The 21697-nt window shown below is 36.9% G+C and overlaps 1 protein-coding gene across 1 annotated transcript in view; it reads left to right on the forward strand.

Moving 5' to 3' along the window:
• Positions 1 to 9632: 9632 nt before the first annotated feature.
• COL5A2 (collagen type V alpha 2 chain) overlaps positions 9633 to 21697 on the forward strand; it is a 220624-nt gene continuing 208559 nt past the window's right edge. Inside the window, exon 1 of the mRNA XM_007955761.2 lies at positions 9633 to 9732. Coding sequence (XP_007953952.1) covers positions 9636 to 9732 — 97 coding nt within the window. The 5' untranslated portion in view covers positions 9633 to 9635. The remainder of the gene's footprint in view (positions 9733 to 21697) is intronic.

The raw sequence follows: 21697 nt of genomic DNA on the forward strand, positions 1-21697 counted from the left end.
TACAACTCAAAAACATCAACTCTTCTTTGGTGCATTCTAGCAGTATGAAAAGAGTAGAGTGCTACAGAAGCCAATATTTTATATTATTTGTGATCTTGGGTCACAGGACTTTCCATGACTTCTAAATGTGACTGTTGATTGACTTAGGAGATAGCACAATATTTTAAAATGTAAAACTAGAAACTTTTCTGAAAATATGTTAATATGAACTAAATATATATATCAAAATTAAAATAAAAGATCATGTTGCAACATATTAAAATGAAGTTGAAAAATTTCTGAAACAAAGAGGAAAATATTTATAATTATATCTAAGTGTGTAAAAATATTTTTAGTAGAAATACTCAGATAGAGACAACATATAGTTAAAAAGTTTGGTTAAAGAGAGCATTTAAAATTGGTTATTGGTAGATATATTTGTATGCTTGAAAATACACTAAAAATATTATGAGTAACTCTTCTAGTATTGTCATTTTTTAAAAATCAGTTATCAAGTTTAAGCTAAGGAAATAAACACCATATAATTTTTTTGAACATCAGTTAAGTTAAAAGGTTGTATAGTTAGACTGCCTGGGTTCAAACTCTAAACACTTCTTGACACATGATTTGATGCAAGTTATTTAGTTACTCTGGTCTTCAATTTCCTTTCCTTATCTGAAAAATTTAGAAAATAATATCACTTGTCTCATAGGATTATTTACAGAAATAAATAAATTAATAAAGTGCTTGCATAGTATCTGACACATAGTAAATACTTAATACATTCTACTTATTATTATTGTTATTCTTTTCATAGTGGCTTTCAGGCAGAAGGAGAGTATATTCACAGTATGCCATCTTTTTTTTCTGTTAAAAAACTATGACTTTGCTGTTTCAAAGCACATATGTGGACAGCACCTAATCAAACATGGATTCTCCTTCTACACTTTTACAAATATTGAGGTTTCTTTTCCTTACTTGAAAACCCAGGGTGGTGCAAAAAGTTATGCACTCATATCATCACTGAAGGTTTGGTGGTTCAAACTCAACCAGAAGTCCTTGGAATATAGGCCCAGAGATGTGCTCCTTAACTCTCACAGCCTTGGAAACCCTGTGTAGCAGTTGTACTCTGTACACATGGGGTTACTATGAGTCAGAAGTGACTTGACAGCAACTAACAGCAATATTCCATGTTTAGGTATTTCTTTTACTACTACAATCATTTTTCTAATTCTCTAGCCTTGACATATTGGAATCGTTTCTAATTATGCTCAGTGTCACTTCTCTCGAGTTCCACTAGTTCTTTTGCAAACAATATGCATTCCACAAATAACTATCGGGCAAACGTAAATCATAGTAATGCCCTTAATTTCAGGGATCTTTCAATGTAATAGGAGAGACAGAGAAATAAAGTGTGATGCTGGCAAGATCTTGTTGTCATTGTCGAGTAATTCTGACTCATGGAGACCCTGTGTGTGCAGAGTAGGATTTACAAGACTCTGATGGTTCAGAAGCAGATCGCTACCCCTTACTTCTGAGGGACCAATGGATGAGTTTCACATGCCAAGCCTTGTTAGTAGCCCAGCATTTAATCATTTGCACCACTCAGAGATTCCTTAGAGAAGTCTATGCAAGAACATATTGGCCAGTTATGTGAAGGAAAAAGCTGGTTGGTCAGAGGAGGCAATGCTTGAGCTTTTCTGGTACAGTTGGCCTCCTTAGTTTCTTCCTCTATTTCACCCTCATAATCCATCAGAAATTTCATCTCCAAAATATATCCCTCCAATTTTTCTCTTTCCACTGGCACTTCCCTAGTTCAAGATACCATTTTCTCCCATTAGGACTGGAAGCACCTCAACACTTTTAAGATGGTGTCCCTGCTCCCATCCCTGCCCTGCTTTATACATTTTGAATATGCCATTCAGATTTTTAAAATATCCATAAATTAGAGATGTCATTCCTCTCCTTAAAACCCTTCAATGGATTTTCATTTCATTTAGAAAAAGAAAACAAAATAAAACTTTTCCCCATGACTTACTAAGTTCTAATGACAGACCACATCTCCAACATTATATCATATCCTGCTAGCCATGTTGACTTTCTGACTACTTTTGCAAACTCTGAGGTATAAGGAATAATGACCTACCAAAGATGGCATATTCTAATCCCTGGAATTTATAAATATATTACTGTGTATGGCAAAAAAACTGACTGGAAGAGATCCATATTTGTACCCATTCCAAAGAAAGGTGATCTCACAGAATGTGGAAATTATCTAACAAGTAATATCACATGCAAGTAAGATCTTACTGAAGATAATTCAAAAACGGTTGCAGCAGTATATTGACAGAGAACTTCCAGAGGTGCAAGCTGGATTCAGAAGAGGGTGTGGAACAAGGGATATCATAGCTGCTGTCAGATGGATCTTGGCTCAAGGCAAAGAATACCAGAAAGATGTTTACTTGTGTTTTATTGACTATGCAAAGGCGTTTGATTGTGTGGATCATAACAAATTATGGATAATCTTGAGAAGAATGGGAATTCCCGAACACTTGATTGTACTCATGAGGAACCTGTACATTGACCAGGAGGCTGTCGTTTGAACAGAACAAGGGGACACTGCATGGTTTAAAATCAAGAAAGGGGTGTACTAGGGTTGTATCTTTCCCCATACTTATTCAATCCATATGCTGAGCAAATAATTCTAGAAGCTGGACTATACGAAGAAAAACGTGGCATCAGGATTAGAGGAAGAATCATTACCAACCTGAGATATGCTTATGATACAACTTTGCTTGCTGAAAGTGAGGATAACTTGAGGCACTTACTGATGGAGACTAAAGAATACAGTCTGCAGTATGGATTACATCTCAATATAAAGAAAACAAAAATCCTCACAACTGGACCCATAAGCAGCATCACGATAAATGGAGAAAAGATTGAGGTTGTCAAAGAATTCACATTACTTGGTTCTACAATCTAGGCCAGTGGAAGCAGCGGTCAAGACAGTAGACAATGTGTAGCACTGGGCAGGTCAGCTGTGAAGGAACTCTTTCAAGTGCTGAGGAGCAAGGATGTCTCCTTGATGACTAAGGTGCGCCTGACACAAGTCGTGATATATTTCAATCACCTGGTATGCATGTGAGACCTGGACAATGAATAAGGAAGACCAAAGAAGAGTTAATGCTTTTGAGTTGTGGTGCTGGTGAAAATGCTGAAAGTACCATGAACGACTAAAAGAACTAATAGATCTGTCCTGGAGGAAGTGCAGCCGAGATGCTCCTTGGAAGCGAGGATGGCCAGATTTTGTCTCACCTACTTTGGTCATGTTGTCAGAAGGGACCATTCCCTGGAGAAGGATGTCATGTTTGGTAAGGTGGAGGGTCAACGAAAGAGGGGAAGGCCTTCAATGAGATGGATTGACACGGTGGCTGCCAAACGGGCTCAAGTATAGCAAGGATCATGGAGCTGGTGCGGGATCGGGCAGTATTTCATTCTGCTGTGCATGGGATCGCTATGAGTCAGAAACGACTCGACAGCACCTAACAACAATAACATGGCAAAAGGCATTTTGGCGATGTGATCAAGGTTAAGGACAATGAGATAATGAAATTACCTTGTGTTATCCAGGTGACTCCAAAGTAATTACATGGGTCTTAAAAAGGTGGAAACTTATCCAGGTTGTGGTCAGAGAAAGAAATTGGGTCAGGCAATAGAAACTGGGTCAAAGAGATGCTATGTTTTTGGCTTTGAAGATAGAGGAAAGGGACCATTGTAGAAGAATGAGGGTGATTGGAACAAGAATTTGGAAAAGATAAGGACATGGATTCTCCCCTAGAAATTCCAGAAAGGAATGAAACCCTACACTGACACCTTGCTCTTACCTCATTGAGACCTAAAGAACTGTAAGATCATAAATCTTGTTGTTTCAAGGCACAAGTTTGTGACAATTTGTTACAGCAGCAATTGTAAACTAATACTCCATTCAAGCCCATTCACACTTGCTGTACCCTCTGCCTGGAATGCCTTTTCCCCCCCCCAGATTTCCAAGGTAAAATCATTTTCAAACTTTAGGTCTCAGCTTCATTGCTACCTCCCTATAGGCATTTTCCTTGATTATCTTGTGGGCAGTATCCTTCCTGAACAACTCTGAAGACATACTGTTTCTTTCCTTCATAGCATATTACATAAGAAATTACCTTGTTTTTGTGTTTTCTAACTTATTTATTGTTTTTTCCTACTCAAGGATGTAAAGTCCATGGAATCAGAGACCTTGTCTGTGTTCTTCACAGCTGTATCTCAGTGTCTTGAATAGAATCTGGCAAATAGTAGATATAATAAATATTTGTTGAGTGAAGGAATGAATTAGACCAAGAAAACAGTTATCCCAGTAAAAGAACAGAGCCTGAGCAAAACTCAGAGCTATGGAGTTGCTTTATATGGCTGGGAACATACATGTTCCATATATTTGAGATGAAAAGAGAAAAGCAGAAGGGGATGGAAACCAAGAAGTAGGCATTATTATCATTATTTTTAAGTAAACTGTCACTATATCTTGTAAGTACTTGACAGTTATTTTAGGATTTTAAGAAATGGGAGAAATTGAGTAAAGAAATACGTAAAGTAAATGGGACTTGGTGACCAATCTGATACAGGTTGAGGGAGAGGGAAGAGTCTTCCCCTACGTTTGTGATCTCTGAGACTGGGATAATGGAGATGATGTTAATTGGCATAACGAACAATGGGTGAAAATGATTTCAGTGTGAACATGTCCAGATGTAGATGTTCAGTGTGGGCACTTAGAAATACACCTTCTCCTCACTTATGGATGTATTTAGGTTCCAAAGAGCATGTTGTTGTGTGAAAATTAGTGCTATGTGAAAATGGAGGATGACCATATCAGATCACAAAATATAGGATAACTACATCATTACATGATTATCCAATTTCCTCATTACATAATTGCCAAATTGCACAATTACATAACTGCCAATCTACTGAAAATAATGGCCCAGCTACGTTGGACATATAACTTTAACTATCACAGCCAACATTACTCTCACTTTGCACTTTGACATTCATTACTGCCAGATGCACATTGCTAATGTGCAAAATAGTTGGATAGTAGATTTTTTTTTTTCTTTTTTACTATTGTTGTAAATACAGACTGTTGCAATAATGAGATACTTGATAAGTGAGGAGTAAGTTACAGGTCTAACCTGTACATGAATCAGGAGGCTGTCATTCAAACTGAATAAGGTGATACTGCATGGTTCAAAATCAAGAAAGGAATGATCAAGGTTGTATCCTTTCACCATACTTATTCAACTTGTATGCTGAGCAAATAATCCAAGAAGGTGGATTATATGAAGAAGAACATGGCATCAGGATTGGAGGAAGACTCATTAACAACCTGTGATATGCAGATGGCACAACTTTGCTTGCTGAAAGTGAGGAGGATTTGAAGCACTTACTGATGAGGGTTAATGATTACAGTCTGCACTATGGATTACACTTAATATAAAGAAAACAAAAATCCTCACAACTGGCCCAATAAACAGATTCACAATAAATGGAGAAAAGATTGAAGCTGTCAAAGACTTCATATTACTTGGTTCTACAATCAACACCAAAGGAAGCAGCAGTCAAGACATCAGACAAAGTATTGCATTGCTCAAATCTGCTACAAAAGACCTCTTTCAAGTGATGGCAGTGTGTTTGATTTGTTAAATCACCTATAAGACAAACAATAGCCTAGTAAGCAACTTAGTGGAGACCATTTTGCCTTACACATGGGCATTTGGGAGAATTATCCATGTGCAGACAATTTTGAGAAACAAGAACAAGTGTCTTTTGAGAAACAAGAACAAGTGTCTGAAAGGAACCTGTGTTTTAGGGTAAATTCTTATTATACGAATATTAGTTTGGCCGCCTATTTCCATGAAAATGTTGATAAGATGTGGTATAAGAATTTTTGAAGTTTTTCTCATCTTTAGAACATTGTTTACTCTTTAATCAAAATGTTAGCCTGATTTACAAATTGCATATTAATGAATTTCTATTATTGGCTTAATATGATTTTTTATTTTGACGTGTACTTTGCTTTGTAATTTCAGTGGTATGCTGGGGATGATATCTTGACTGAAGAGGGTGAATGATAACTGTGGGTGAAAAGGGAGGAGGGGAAAGTAGCCTATAGAGGATTTGGAATTGAGGACAAACTTCTTTACTTTTTATTCTTGAAGACAGAATCTAGGTGAGTAGTTTCACAGGCTGCAGGAAAGGTACCAGCAGAGTCAGAGAGGGTGGAGATAGTGGGGAGAGAGGAGTACACTGACAGAATAGTGTCCTGAAGAAGATGTGAAGGGATGGGACAAGGTGAAGTGGGAGAGATCAACCCTGAAAGGGAGTGTAGACATCTTTTCTTCTGAGACAGAAAGTATGGATGTGAGGTAGGCCCAAGAGTTAAGAAGCAGTGAAAAAAAATACCAACTTTGGAGTCAGGCTTCTTTGAAATAGAATCCTAAATCTACCACTTATTGGATGGACACACGTGAGTAAGTAAACTTTTTTGATTCCTTGTATTTGAGATAAATAATATTCCTTTCAGAGTTGCTATGAAAACTAGTAAAAAATCCCCTACTAAGCACATATTTAATATATAAGCTGTTAGGATGAGCTTCATTGGAATCAGGACAGAGTTCTGAGATCTTCATACAAACACTGAGGTCTAGAATCAGAATTCTTCAAGAACTAAGAAATGGGATTTTTCAGTCTCCTGAATTACCACATCTATTACCCACCAGCCACTCCTTGGAAGGAAGATGGGCAATCTACTTCCATAGTTATACTGCCTCGGAAACCCAAGGAGAGGTCGCTATGAGTTGGACCCTACTTGACGGCATACAACAACAACAACAACAACAACATTAAGCAGATGCACCTGGTAAACACCTGTGCTTTTTACTCCTCTCCAAATTGTAATACAGGACCTCAAGCCAAACATAAAGGAAAAGCCCAATTCACAAAATCTTCCGCTACTTATGAACTGACTGCAATAATATGTCAAGATCTCCCAAGAACAGAATTTATCCCAGTTCTCCTGAAAATATTTACTCTGCCCTGTGCTTCATGTATGATGAGAGGAAGAGGCTTAAACTGGAATGAACTGTGAGAGGTTTCATTATCTTTTACTCTTTCTTATATAACCTGTGTTTAGAGTTCAACTTAAAATTACTATGTTAATAAGCTCATAGTAACTACTGACAACAGATTATAGCTTCTGATCTAAGCAGTCACTGAGCATTATGTATACTGACTCTGATACAACTCTTGTGATCTTATCATCTTTCTGCCCCAGCATGGAGGGTATTTTCTGAGACTCACAGGTCTTCCATAAATATCCTTCATCTCTGCACTGTAATAAAAATTCCAGACAAAATGCCTGAAAATTCACCAATCTTTGGTCTCAGGGTGGTAGAGTCTCAAATGGACTCATAGTAGGACAAAACTGGCAAACCCAGAGGATAGTTGGTTTTTACTCTCTTCCCTCACCCCACCTTTATTTTCCTGTTACTTTCATTGAGTGCTTAATAAAGGGTTTTTGCTAGAAAGAATTAGCAGAGGGTGATCTTTTTTGTCCTTACTCAGCTCATTCGTTGAGCAGGATCAGGGCATCCTGAGGAATAGTATGGTAGTATCAGAATGAGGCAAGCCTAAATGAAAAGTTAAACTTAGGACAGAATTAGAGATACTGGAACAGTTTCTTCCTTTGGAGTACTTTCTATAGATTCTGGCTTTAAATTAAAAATCAAAGGTTCTTGGATTTCTTCTTTTAAGAAAGGTAATTAATAATACCCTTCTGCCTTACTAATCTCACTCAATAATGATTTCTCCATTCATTTCTACAAGGTTTAATAATTTGCATCTCACATATCTTTATGTACTCTCGTTTATGTTTCTTTGCTTGCTTCTTCTTCTTTTTTTTTTTTTTCCTGAGCTCCTATGTATGTTCCTTGATGGTAATAGTCATTCTTTTGACTTCTTTGTTTTGTTCTCTCTCCAATGCTCAGCATGGTGCAGGGTACCTGACCACTGCTGCATAATTATATACAGTTGGCTCACCTGTATTGTATAATGGTATAGTGCTTGGGATGATATCTGCAGATATCATTCTGACTCTAAGTGCACTCAAGGTGGCAAATGCTTTAGATTATGTACAGTACTCTGAGATCTTGGCAAGCATCAGTGTGGTACAGAAGTCCATGAATATTGCTCTAGAAAGGCATGTGCAATTGGGACTGCCATATTCCCTGAAAAGCTGGTTTGGGAAAATAACAGTAACATCTACTTTTATCTAGCTCTTTGCAATTTAGAACTTAGTTAATAATACACTCATTTTAGCATCACTGGGAGCTCTGGTAGGGTAGTGCCTAAGGCATTTGACTGCTAAGCAGAAGGCTGGCAATTCAAACCCACCATCCACTCCTCAGAAGGAAGGTTGGGTAATCTGCTTCCATAGTGATACTGCCTTGGAAACCCAAGGAAGGGTTGCTGTGAGTTGGATCCGACTTGATGACAGTGAGTTTTGTTTTTTTTTTGTACCTTATACACTGGTTTTGGAGACACTGGTTGGGCAAAGCCTATTTTTCAAGTGGAAAAAGTAGAATGCACAGAGATAAAGGACTCTATGCACATTTACAAAATTGGTGAGTGGAAGAGCTGGTACTTGAACTCAGGTTTTCAGCATCAAAATGCAGTGCACTTCCCATACCTTTTTACTAGCTCAGTAGACGATTATTATTATTATTTTTTTTAATATAAGGAAAACTTTCTGGGACCAGAAGGATCTGAAGACTTCATCCCCTTCACCAGAAACATGGAGAGATAGAGTGGATCCATCTTCTTAATTGACAATAGGATGAATCATAAATTTGCTTGTGTAAAACTTCCTGACTTGGACTTTCCCTTCCAGACTATGGGAAAAGAAATAGAATGTGGGACGGTGACAAGAATATTTCCTTTTTAGTGAAAAAGAAAGGGTTAAAATTTGACCCTTTAAATGTTTAAGGTGACAAGGGCGTGCCGAATTATCTAAATGACAAAACTAGGCTAAAAGGCTGCATTCCTTCCCTAATAACTTTTTCAGCTTCTAGGGAGAAAGTTAAGGGGTGTGAGTATATGTGTCTGGGGTAAGGGTCAGGGAAGGGAGAATAGGATTCTTTCCTTCTTACAGGCTTTCTTTCTTTTTTATTTTTTAAAAGGAAAAAATAAACGTTTGGTTCTGTTATTAAATTCCATTTATACTTAAAACATAATTGTAATAGAGAAAGTTCAAGGCACGGAGGCGCGTGTTCTGATTTGGTTGTTTACCATCAATCAGACCGTTGCTTGGCAGACACTGGATGGTTATGAGCCTGAACAAGCTGAAAAGGGGCAGGAAAAGAAGTGGAGGCAGCATTCTTCCTATTTAAAAGCTGCTTCGCTTGAAAAAAGTTTTCGCAGACTGTGCTAGAGCCGGTGCTGAAAAAGAGGGCTTGCAGAGTCTGCCCTGGGGCTGGTGCTGAAAGAAGAGCCCGCAGCTGACTTCATGGTGCTACAATAACCTTAGAATCTGCTTTTCACTCTCAGAGGACCCACATGTCTAATATTTAGACATGATGGCAAACTGGGTGGAAGCAAGACCTCTCCTCATTCTTGCTGTTTTATTAGGGCAATTTGTCTCAATAAAAGCCCAGGAAGAAGGCGAGGATGGTGAGTTTGCCTTTTGCTTTGCTTGTGTTTACTGCACGGTTTGGGAGATAGGTGGAATGTTAAGCCTCAGGAAGAGAGTAAAGAGGTTCTGGTTTGAAGTTAAGAAGGGGGCTGACAGATTTGCACCTGGGAAACGGCTCTGAAGACAATCGGGATGTTTGTGAATACGGAGCTTCTAAATCGACTTTTGGAAACAATACACTGCTACATATTTCTGGGAAAGCTTAGGATGCGTCCTGTTGCCTGAGAGTGGAGATTGGGAAGTTTAAAACAAAAAGAAAGTGCTTAAAACTGAGCAAGAATGGCACTTTTAGTCCGAGCAGTTCTGTTCTGTGAGCTGGAGATTTCAGAGCGAGGAAAAGTCGTTGTAGAATCTGGGTAGGGTGGAGTCTTTTTTGTACTGAACTTCAGCTGCTTTGTAAAATTCTTTGTTTAGGAAGACCTCTGCAACAACGCTGATAGCTCTGATTTTTCTTTGTCTTTCCGTTTTTGTCTTCTCCCTTTACAGACTTTCACTTCTTTCTCATTTTTATTTTTGACCTTAAAATCAGATTTGCTTGCTGAGAGGCTACTCTTTTATTTCTCCATGGCAGAGACTGGTAGAAGCCAGCTTTCTTAAGCAGTGGTATTTTCCCACCCTACTGACTTGATTATCAGGACACAGTTGATTCCTGGTTGGACGGGCAAAGGCAGGAAATCAGCATGCCTGGCATAAAACTTCTTGGGCATGGAGTAATTGATTGGATGGGCATTATCCCTTAGACACAAGTTTTATTTATTTATTTAAAGACAAGTCTTGTTGAGTTAACAATTTTTTTCCTATGTAATTTGCATATACTAGGGTTGGGCTATATGGTGTGCTTAAGCAAAAATGCATGCCTAATCTAGAAGATAAGAAAATATTTAAATTATTTCCACCAGCAATTAAACCCTTAAATTTTTAAATATAAACATGAACAGTTACATAAAAGGCCATTATAGATTTTCATAACTCTTTAACATCAGATTGAAGCTTTTAAGATTTAACATGTTTGTTAAACCTTTCTGTTACTCTTTTCCATATGTATGTGTGTTTTACTACCCATCTCTGTGTATCTTTGATCTAAAGATGTTCATAAAAATTAATCTAGAGATCACATAGTCTAGAAACATTTGAACAGTGAACATAAGAATCTGGGGAAGAATCTCCACTAATCTGTCAGGAGTTCCATAGAGGGGGCACTTTCTATAATCTTGGAACTTTTTATGTTACATTTTATACCTCGAAAATTGAGATGCCTTATAAGAGGTAAAAATTCTTACATTTCATTGTAATGGCATGAAAACATGCATTGTTTGGAAAGGCAGAGAATGCAATTAAATTGGAAGTAGAAGTCAGGAAAGGGGAGAAAAAAATGCAGAAAAATTACAATAGAAAATCTTGTTATAAAATTAATAGCTCATTCCTTTTTCTTACCAAAACAAAAAAACAAGTTTAACTTAAAATATAATTAATACATCTTTTCTTTACAATTTATTTAAAAATTAATAAATATTTTTTATAAAGTGTTGACATAACCATGTGAATAAATGGAAAGAATGTTTAATAAAGTCTATGGAATAGGCCATGTGTTAAAAGACTTAGCATATAGTTATAATTACTCTATAGGAGTTCCTGAAAAATAAGCAGAGTTTAATTTCCTTAATACTATTTTACATAAATGTTAGGAATGTGATGCAGGATGCAAAAAAAAAAAAAATCCCTAATGTCAAACCAATGCCCTTCCCCTCAGTACAAGCAAATGGCCTAGAAACCAGAATTCCAAGCAACAGATTTTATAGAAAAAGTGTAATTACTTGCATATGTATTATAAAAAAATAAATTCTTCTGTTTTATTACTCAACCTAAGAGAATATATGTGATAAAAAATAGTCAAATGAAGTAGTTATGACCCTAATTAAAGATAATAAGGAAAAGATTTCCAGAATCTAGTAATATTCAGAACTAATTAACTTTCATTATATTTACTTATCATGCATATTTTGGTTTAAGTTTATATTGTATGGATACTTGGTAATATTTTATTATTCCTGCTCAAGTATGCTACAAGCTTAGCAAAGATGTCAGAATTTCAAAACACCATGTGATTTTGAGTTTGGGAGGAGTAAGCTTAGGTAAATGCTATGGTCAAAGGACAAGTCTAAAGCACATGTGTAAAAAAAGTATGATTCTCAAATTTTACCTATAGCTACTTTATCTTATATGTAAGTCATGTAACGTGATGTACTTTGTGTACAAATTATGTCCCCTTGCAAATGTAGACACTTGTTATTACATGTAAGTGCATTTTTATAGTTTTTTTCTTTATACATGAAGGTATATTTTCCCTCTATTTAAGTATGCTTATTTATCAGAAATGTAAAACATAAACATAGTGCTTGCCTGATAGAAATACATATACATGATGAGTTCAAAGTAAATAAATTAAGTTTTAGAACTTTTAAGACAAAAACCTATTATTTCTCACTGAATTATAAGAATGGGTATGATTTTTTAAATATATAAGGAAATGAAAGGAGAAAGTTAGAGAGTTGGGATAACTCTAGATGCAACTATTAAATGACAAAAACCAAGAGAATGAAGATAACAAAATCAATTTTTCAAGAGTTAGCTTTTATTTATTTTTGTGTCAGTGGTAGGGAAAGGGAGTAGCTTTTAAGGATTCCCTATTTGTTTTTCGGAAGAGAAATTGTTAGTGCATTATGGTATTCAGTAATCTCTAATGAAGATCTAGAACTTATCAAGCTATATGCATTCTTGTTATAAGAAGTAGGTGTGATTAATATTAGAAAACAATGCTTGATATGATGCATTGCATTCAACACCAGGTGAGCAGTATGAGAACAGAAGGGACAGAATGTACTATTGCATTTCCCAAAACTCTAAACTTCAATGCTTTCAGAGGCCAGGCAGGTAACATAAACAAGTGAAGTAAGTGAATATTTGTGCCTCAACAGGGAATGGGGGGGGGCTGTGGAGATGTGAAGATGTGTGCCTACTTCAAAACATTTAAACTTGATCTTTTCAAAAAACATTGCATATGCCAAACAAAAATATATCTGTTGGCCAAATTTTGCCCCTGTGCCATAAATTTGCAACCTTTGTTTCATATTCCTGCACTGATATCCTGGATCCAGACTGACTCTTTTTTTAAATACATGATTTATTTAATATATTTTTTTGTTGTTGATAAGACCATACACAGCAGAACATACACCAATTCAACAATTTCTGCATATACAATTCAGTGACATTGATTATGTTCTTCTAGTTATGAAGTCATTCTCATCCTCTTTTTTTGATTTGTTTTTCCCCATCAACATAAACTCATTGTCCTCTGAGTTGCTTATCTAATCTTTTGAGACTGCTAACCAGAAGATTGGTGGTTGAAATCCACCAGCCACTCTGCAGAAGGAAGATTGGGCAATCTACTTCCATAAAAATTTACTGTCTTAGAAACTCAATGGGGGTCATTATGAATCAGAATCAACTTGAAGGCAGTAAGTTTGGATTTTTGGTTTATAGTCAAGAAAGACATTCTTCACTAATTAAACTATACTATTGTTTGACTTTAAGACTTCAAGAGATATTTTTGGTTGAATGTTTAAAGATTTTCTCAGGGCAATAGTTTTACCCAAACCAACTCTTAAGTACTAAGAGATGAGTTGTCCAGAGTCTGTTCTATATCATGGTCTTTTGAATTTTTATTATGTTAGGTCTATGATTATCCCTTGTTGGTATGAGTCAGATCCAACTCGTGGGCAGTGAGTTGAGTTGAGCTAACCATTATCTAACTGCTAAAATTTGATATAAAGATGTGGGTGCTTAGCACTCAGCAAAATTTGGATGGGAGAATTTTAAAGGTTGCATAGAATATGAATACATAGCTTGAGAGATGTATTCACTCAAAAATTAAGTTTTAACTTATTACTGCTTAGACCATGTAGTACATACAAAGGCTTGTCTTTGATAGTGGAGCTCTAGTGGCATAGTGCCTAAGGCATTTGACTGCTAACCAGAAGGTTGGCTGTTCAAACCCACCAGCCACTCCTTGGAAGGAAGGTTGGGCAATCTACTTCCGTAGTGATACCACCTTGGAAACCCAAGGAGGGGTTGCTATGAGTCGGGTCCGACTCGATGGCAATGTGTATTCTTGCACAAGGCAATAAACAAAAGTTTGTTTTTTTCCTCATGTAAAGAAAGTTTTAGGTAGGCAGTGAAAGATAATATGTTGGCTACACAGAGTCATCAGGAGCTCTGACTCTCTTGCTCTCCACTCCTATAGCTCTAGTGTATTGTCCTTGATTTCATGGTCATCTAGGGTCAATGGAGTTCTAGCCATCACTTTTATTTTCCAAGCATCTGGATGGAGGAAGGGAGACAAAGATTGCTCCCCCACCCCCCATTTTTAAAGGAGACTTTTAAGCTTTCATAAAATTTCACTTTGTAGATGGCCATAATTTAGCTGCAATGGCAGCTTGCAAATGTAATCTTTTAGGTAGGCAATGTACCTTGCTAAATATCAGCAATCTGTTACAAAGGATGGAAGGGAAAATGTCTATTAGGAGACAACTACAGTCTTGACTACAATGAGCATAAGTGTCATCCATTTTTAGTGGAATGGCCAGAATTCAGTTGAGTGATCGATCCACCCTGGTTATTATTGACTTCTGAGTAGAGTATGAAGCCAGCAACACTGGGTGACACTTAAATATTAGGTTGATTTTCTTTGCTTCCTTTTCCTTTTCAGATAAACTTAGAAGTATATATAATTTATATCCAAACCAAAGTGAAATTTTATTTTGAAGAACATATCTCTGTTTTTCTAGATAGGTAGATCATGAGATAGATAAACCCAAATCTACTGCCATTGAGTTGATTTTGACTCATACTGACCCTATACGACAGAGTGGAACTGCCCAGAGGATTTCCAAGATTGTAAATCTTTATGGAAGTAGACTGTCTCATCTTTATCCCATGGAACAGCTGCTGGATTTGAGCTGCTAACCTTTTGGTTAACAGCTGAATGCTTTAACCACTATGCCACCAAAGCTCCTTGTGTGATAGGTAGTAAGTGCTTTATATTGACAAACAAAATGTAAGCCATCCACAGATTCATGTTCAGCTGGCTATATGTAGAATTACCTGTTAGAAATAGAGATTTTGTTTCCCATACTACTCTGGTGGTGTAGTGCCCAAGGCATTTGACTGCTAACCAGAAGGCTGGCGGTTCAAACCCACCATCCATTCCTCAGAAGGAAGGTTGGGCAATGTACTTCTGTAGAGATACTGCCTTGGAAACCCAAGGAGGGGTTGCTATGAGTGAGATCCGACTCCACGGCAGTGAGCTTGAGTTTGGGTTTACTACTTCTCAAATACCCTGACTTTATTGGTTGAGGATGGAGTCTGGGAATTTGTATGTTTTCAAAGTTGTCCAGGTGATTCCAATTCACAGGCACATTAGGGAATCACTGTATTAAATCTCTGCCTAACACTCTTTGATCTTGATGTGGTCCAGTTGGCTTCTATGTTCCAAGACTACACACAGAGACTTTAATAGTAACTTGCTATTCTAGTTATTCCTTCCACTCACAAAGAAGCCTAATTAAAGCCTGTAGACAAAGCATTGCAAGTGAACTATCATTTATGAAACAGTAAGTCAAGACTCCAGACTTCCTCATGACAGGTTGGATGAATCATTCTCCTATGCAAAGGACACACATTATGAAAATGTATTTCCAGGTGAATATCTATTTTTCACATGTTATTCTTCCTTTCTTTTACTCCCTGCTCTTCACACTTTTACCACTACCACTGCAGGCCTGAAGTTCATTGTTTTGATCATTCTAAAAATGTTCTTAAATCAGGATATGAGGCAAAAACAGAAAGAGCAGTTTTGTTTTGAGAAGCTGGTCCTTAGAATATTGTAGTCATGTTGATATGTGACCACAGAATAATCAGTTTCCTTTGGGTTGAAGAACAATTCAGACATCATCACTTGGTCTTAATTTGTTTTAAAATGAATGAAGCACATTTTGACTTTATATTTTTTGCTTTGAAGTCACAGCATTGAAAAGTTTGGCTTTACATGTGAGAGATATAGTAATGGTAGGAGAAATAAACTAAAAATGTTAATTATTAATTGATTTATTGCATAAATGTGGACAAGTTGCACAAGTTTATATATGACAAATCCATTCCAGAGTTAAATGGTATCCTTCAATTTGCGATGTTGTTGTTATGTGCCATGGAGTCGGCCACCGACTCATAGCGACCCCTCCTTGGGTTTCTGAGGCAGTATCACTACGGAAGTAGATTGCCCAACTTTCCTTCTGAGGAGTGGCTGCTGGGTTTGAACCGCCAGCCTTCTGGTTAGCAGTCAAATGCTTTAGGCATTATGCTAAATAATTTCCAATATTTCATATGGCTTATATCCATGGCACTAGAATGTTTATTAAAGAGATGCCACAAGAAAATATTAATTTGCTGATGAATAGGTGGACTTTGAAATTTTCATATAACAGTAAAGTCACAGCTTGAAAAACAATTTTTGAGTCAGAATGGAATTGTTAGGAAGATACTGACTTTTTTTATCTAAATTTCCTTTTGTTTAGGTTTTATGTAGATTTTATATCTATTGCTTCTAAACTTTAATGAGACTGATGAGATATCAAATTCAATATTTTAAATAGTATGTATTCTTGGCATTCATTCATATGGAAGGAGGAGGGCAGTTTTTCTTATAGAGTTTTGCCTTAAAGGTGTGACCACATTGGCAACATTGTTTTTATTTACTCATTTTTGATAGGTTTAAGAAAAAAGAAAAGAAAAAAAGAAATCAAAATGTCCCGTCTTATACTCAATATACACTTTTAGGAACATTGTATCAGGGAAATTCCAAAGGAGCAAGATTTGCCTTATCCACACCTTGTCTTCCACTTCCACGGAGAAGGCAGAAAATTAGCAATATTAATAACTTAATGACACTTTGTCCCTATGGCTGTCTGGCATAAAATTCAAACTAAAAAAATGTTTATTTAGATCTGAGAAGGAAGAAAGGCAGTCTCATAATTATTTTGTTTTGTGTTTTGATTTTGGGCCTCTTCTCCATCGTATCATTTAGATTCATTTACATTGGAAGAGTCAAATACTTCAATGCCTAAGGTCATACATAATGAGTTGTGAGTTCATTTTTATAATGACAACAAACAATATTCTTGGTGGAAACACTGGCTGCAGAATAAGCACTATAGACTTGTAATCTGTTTTTTTAAACAAGTGAAACAAACTCTGCTCCCACCACCATGGGAGGAAGCGCCTGGGTTCTGGTCCCACTCTACTATTTAGCAATTGGGCAACCTGCAGAGTCTTCTAACTTCACTGAGACTTAATGTCCCCCTCTGACCTATCAGAGAAATAGTACAATTCCCTTGCAAAGCTGATGAGAGTCTTAGAAGGTTCAGTTGAGAAATTTACCTGAAGGCAATCTTTCAAGCCTTCAGTGAGACACAGAAAGTGATATTATAAACTTATTTCAGTCACTACAGATACAAACCCTAGTGGTATATTTTTTACTTTCACCAAAAACTTGAATTTATTTTGAAGCATCTTCTGGATTTGTTTTTATGTATTTTGTTTGTTCTCCATCCCCTCCGTCAATTATGCTCTCTCTCCTATAACTTCAGCCACTTCCCCTTCTATTGGCTCTTTCCCCTTAGCCTGTAATCAAGCTCAACTCTCCCTCAGGGCCTGTCTCTCACTCCACTCTTTCTTTCCTTTGCCAGCTGCTTTCAAGGAGCAATATGATTTTCTGTCTCTGCTTCCCATAACCTCACTTAGCCCACTGCACTCTCAACTTTGGTCCATTCACGTCACTTTAAGCTGGTTTTATAAAATGAGGACTCACACATGTGATATTCCAATGAGTCCCTGTGTACCTCGTCTTACCAGCCCTTTTGGTTTTACTTTATACTGTTGACCAACACTCCAGCTTTCTTGAAATGCTACTCTCTGAAGATTCTTTTTTACCTCCCTGATCTTTTCCTCTCAGCTTCATTCATGGACTCCTTCTCTTCCTTTCTCCTTTAACACTTTTCTCCCCCAAAGGATTTAGTTCTCTGATTCTCTCTGTATATTGTCATCTTAGGTCATCTACTCATCTTATTCACTCTCTGGGTTTTGCTTAACATCTGTATTTGAGATAATTTTCAAATCTCTGTCTCCAACCCTGACCTCCCAGTGTGAACTGCAGGGGTGTATATCCAACTGCCTACTGGACAGTGCACTTCCATTTCAAATTCAATGTATCTAAACTGAACTCACACTTTTTCCTTCAAGACTGGATAATTTTTCTTTTGCATTTCTTATTTCAGTTAATGAAGCCATTCTCCCTGGTCATTCCAGCAAAATTCCAATAAATCATTAAGTCCTACTTAATACTTCTTTAATATACTGCTTTTCCAGATTTGTCCGTCTTTTCTACCAATGCCGCAGTTAAGGGCCTCATCTTTGGACTAGTGCTTAGCATCTGAATTCATATCCTTGCTTCCCATGTAGCCACTCCCTGCCCCTGTGTGTAGTCCCCCTCCTGTCCCTCTTCTGCTGCAATAGAGAATGAAAATATGATCTTGCCATTGTTGTTGTTGTTGTTGTTATGTGCCGTCGAGTCGGACCCGACTCATAGCGACCCCTCCTTGGGTTTCTGAGGCAGTATCACTACGGAAATAGATTGCCCCATCTTCCTTCCGAGGAGTGGCTAGTGGGTTTGAACCACCAGCCTTCTGGTTAGCAATCAAGTGCCTTAGGCACTACGTTACCAGAGCCCCCGATCTTGCCATTACCTTCCTTAAAACCTTCCATTAGCTTTTTTAAACAGCAGATAACATTCAAGCTCTTTAGCATGGCACACAAGATCCTCCCTGATCTAGCCCATTTCTAGAATTTCAGTTAGATAAGCTGTCTTCCTGTATTTCACACCTGATGTTCTAATAAGGAATGTAATTCCCACCTTCCAGTATAGATACACACACACAAACACATACACATTTTTGTGTGTGTGTGTCCTCTACTTTTTAGACTTCACACAAGCCTCTCATCCATTTTATCTTCCCACTATTCATTCATTCGAGTGTGATAAATTGAATTTAAATTCCAGTTTTGCAAATAATAGTTGCATTTTCTTGAGTTATTCTCTTTATTTCTCTCAGTTTCTCCATCTATAAAATTGGAATAATAATAAAATAATTATTATGTAGGTAAAACACCTACCTAGTAACATGCCTCCCAACAAATAGTAGGAGCTCAATGCACTATTAGGAGTTGACCATCATTCTTACATTACGATTTAATAGTAATTTAATAATAAATGCTTTAAGTGATTATGAGAACTAAGATTAGATTGCATGAAAGAAATAAAAGAAACTCTTTTTGTTCACAGATTAAAGTTTAGTATAAAACTTAAAATGCAAAACTTGTCTACTATTCTAATCTAGTCATTTTAACAATATATCAATATTATTATCTATAGGAGCTCTGGTAGCATAGTGCCTATGGCATTTGACTGCTAACCAAAAGGCTGGCCGTTCAAACCCACCAGCCACTCCTCAGAAGGAAGATTGGGCAATCTACTTCCATAGTGATACCTCCTCAGAAACCCAAGGAGGGGTCGCTATGAGTCAGGTCCGAATTGATGGCACATAACAATAGCAACAGCATATATTATCTACCTATATATCTATATATCATTAATAACTTCCTGTAATCTGGTCATACAGAATTTTTTTTTTTTTGGTATTGTTTCTTTTTGTACTATTTCAACTGAGTAAAAACAAAAGAAAATGAAAACAAAAACTTCTTTCCTTTGAAGACTTTTGAATTGCCATGTGATTTGAAGTATCACTCCCCACCTTTCTGCTTCACACCTCCACATACACTTAGTTCTCTGATGTTCCCAGAGTGTGAGCAAGACAAGCATGGCCCATTTCATACCCCAGTGCTACCTCATGCCTGTCTACCAGCTCTGTGTGATTCAGAATTTACTTTCTGAAAATATGATAGTCATAAAAGTCTCTATTTAAAATTGGAAGCTTATTTTCCACTCTGGGTTGCTCTGGGTTGCATTTGGAATGAGAGTAATTGCTTCACTGAAGAGGGATTTACAAGGCAGCTCCCAGGACTACTTGGATATGGTAGTGGGAGTGACTATCTTTTCCCAGACTTTGCAGCAAGTCTTCATTTTCCAAAGGCAGTTTACTTCACTCCCAGGAGACTAGTGTGAAATGGACTCCAGAAACAGAGACTGGTTATGATGTATGCACATCATTCACACTCACAGTTTCCTAACTCTCCTGTACCTTTCTTCTAAGTTTTTCAAGCTTGAAAAAGAAGAAATGCTAGGTTTGTCTTGGAATGAGGGTTGCATTTGGAATTTTACCATATGATTTATAGCTAAGAAATTCTTTAATTAAATCTGTGTTATTTAACATCGTTTTTCTGTGGCCTTCAGCATTAGTTCTTTTTTTATTATTGTGGAATTTTAAAAATATGGATGGTTTCCATAATGAATACAATTTATTTATAGAAATTTGATATTTTCCTTTATCTTAATAGGAGGAATCTGCTCATTTTTTCTTCCTGAGATTGAAGACCATTGTAGATTCATTTATGCTAGTTTGAAAGTTTTTAAACTTTTTCCCTCTCAATCTTTCACAGTCTTTTTAATGAAGAAATGAGAAGTTACAGTTTAGAACATCATGTTTCTAATGATAATGGTACATTTCAGCTTGGTTTTCAGTGGGTGGATTGGTGGACAGTGAGTTAAGTGATTATAGTCGGAAGATGAACTCCAATGAAGTAGCTCCTCATTTTTCTAGTCTTACGCTACACACACATAATCTCTGAAATTTCACCAAAGAAGTCCTTGACTTTTTTCTGAGAGTACAGATGTCACTGGCCACTCCAAGGCAAATAAATGATTGCTGTTGTTGTTGTTATGTGCCGTCGAGTTGGACCCGACTAATAGCGACCCCTCCTTGGGTTTCCAAGGTAGTATCACTACAGAAGTAGATTGCTCCATCTTCCTTCCGAGGAGTGGCTGGTGGGGTTGAACTTCCAGCCTTCCGGTTAACAATCAAGTGCCTTAGGCACTATGCTACCAGAGCTCCCAAATAAATGATACTGGTATAATAATTTTATTTCACATGAATTTGTATGGGGGGAAAAGTATAAACCTAAGAAACTTTCAGTAAACTTTTAGACAATGACATGGAAAATTCAGTCTGGAAGCTTGTATTCAATCCTTAAGAGCCCCAAAGTGTTAGGTCTTTCTGAGTGTTCAAAAAGATCTCTTTTCTTTCTTCAACCCTTCTCCATTTTCCCCTAATCATGATATCTCTGACTCTGCTGATTAGATCTGGCATATTTTTTGTTTGTGATTTTAAGTTTTTCCTAAAAGTAGAGTAAAACTAAACTAAATTTGGCTGAGAAGAAATTATAGAGATAAATCATTGAACATATTCGAAGTTCCACTGGAAGTATTTGTGTTTGGGTATATGGAGGGTGATGAAATAGAATTGAAATAGTGTATTTTATGATATTTTAATATTAACCATAAAAATAAGTATATTTCATAAACTTAACAAAGGTACAGCCCACCTGAGCTGCTTTGTGCCCCTTCTACATCTATTCAGGGGGACGAGTTGCTAAAGTCCAAGGAGGAAGAGCAGGTTCTCTTCTGAGAAAACATTTTTGAAATAGATGAAGGCTTTTAGTTTGTTTGTTTTATTTAGGAAAACATACTTTCAACCTCCTTTCTCTTTGGAGGAAAGACACTCACGACTCTGAGTCATGACCCTTGAAGGCTCTCACACACTATAGCTCCCTTTGGATGTCACTTTCCCATATTTTTCTTTAAGTTATACTTTTCCT

Source organism: Orycteropus afer, unplaced genomic scaffold (genome assembly GCF_000298275.1).
Source record: "Orycteropus afer afer isolate SDZICR_OR568_19922 unplaced genomic scaffold, OryAfe1.0 scaffold00001, whole genome shotgun sequence".
Lineage (NCBI taxonomy): Eukaryota > Metazoa > Chordata > Mammalia > Tubulidentata > Orycteropodidae > Orycteropus > Orycteropus afer.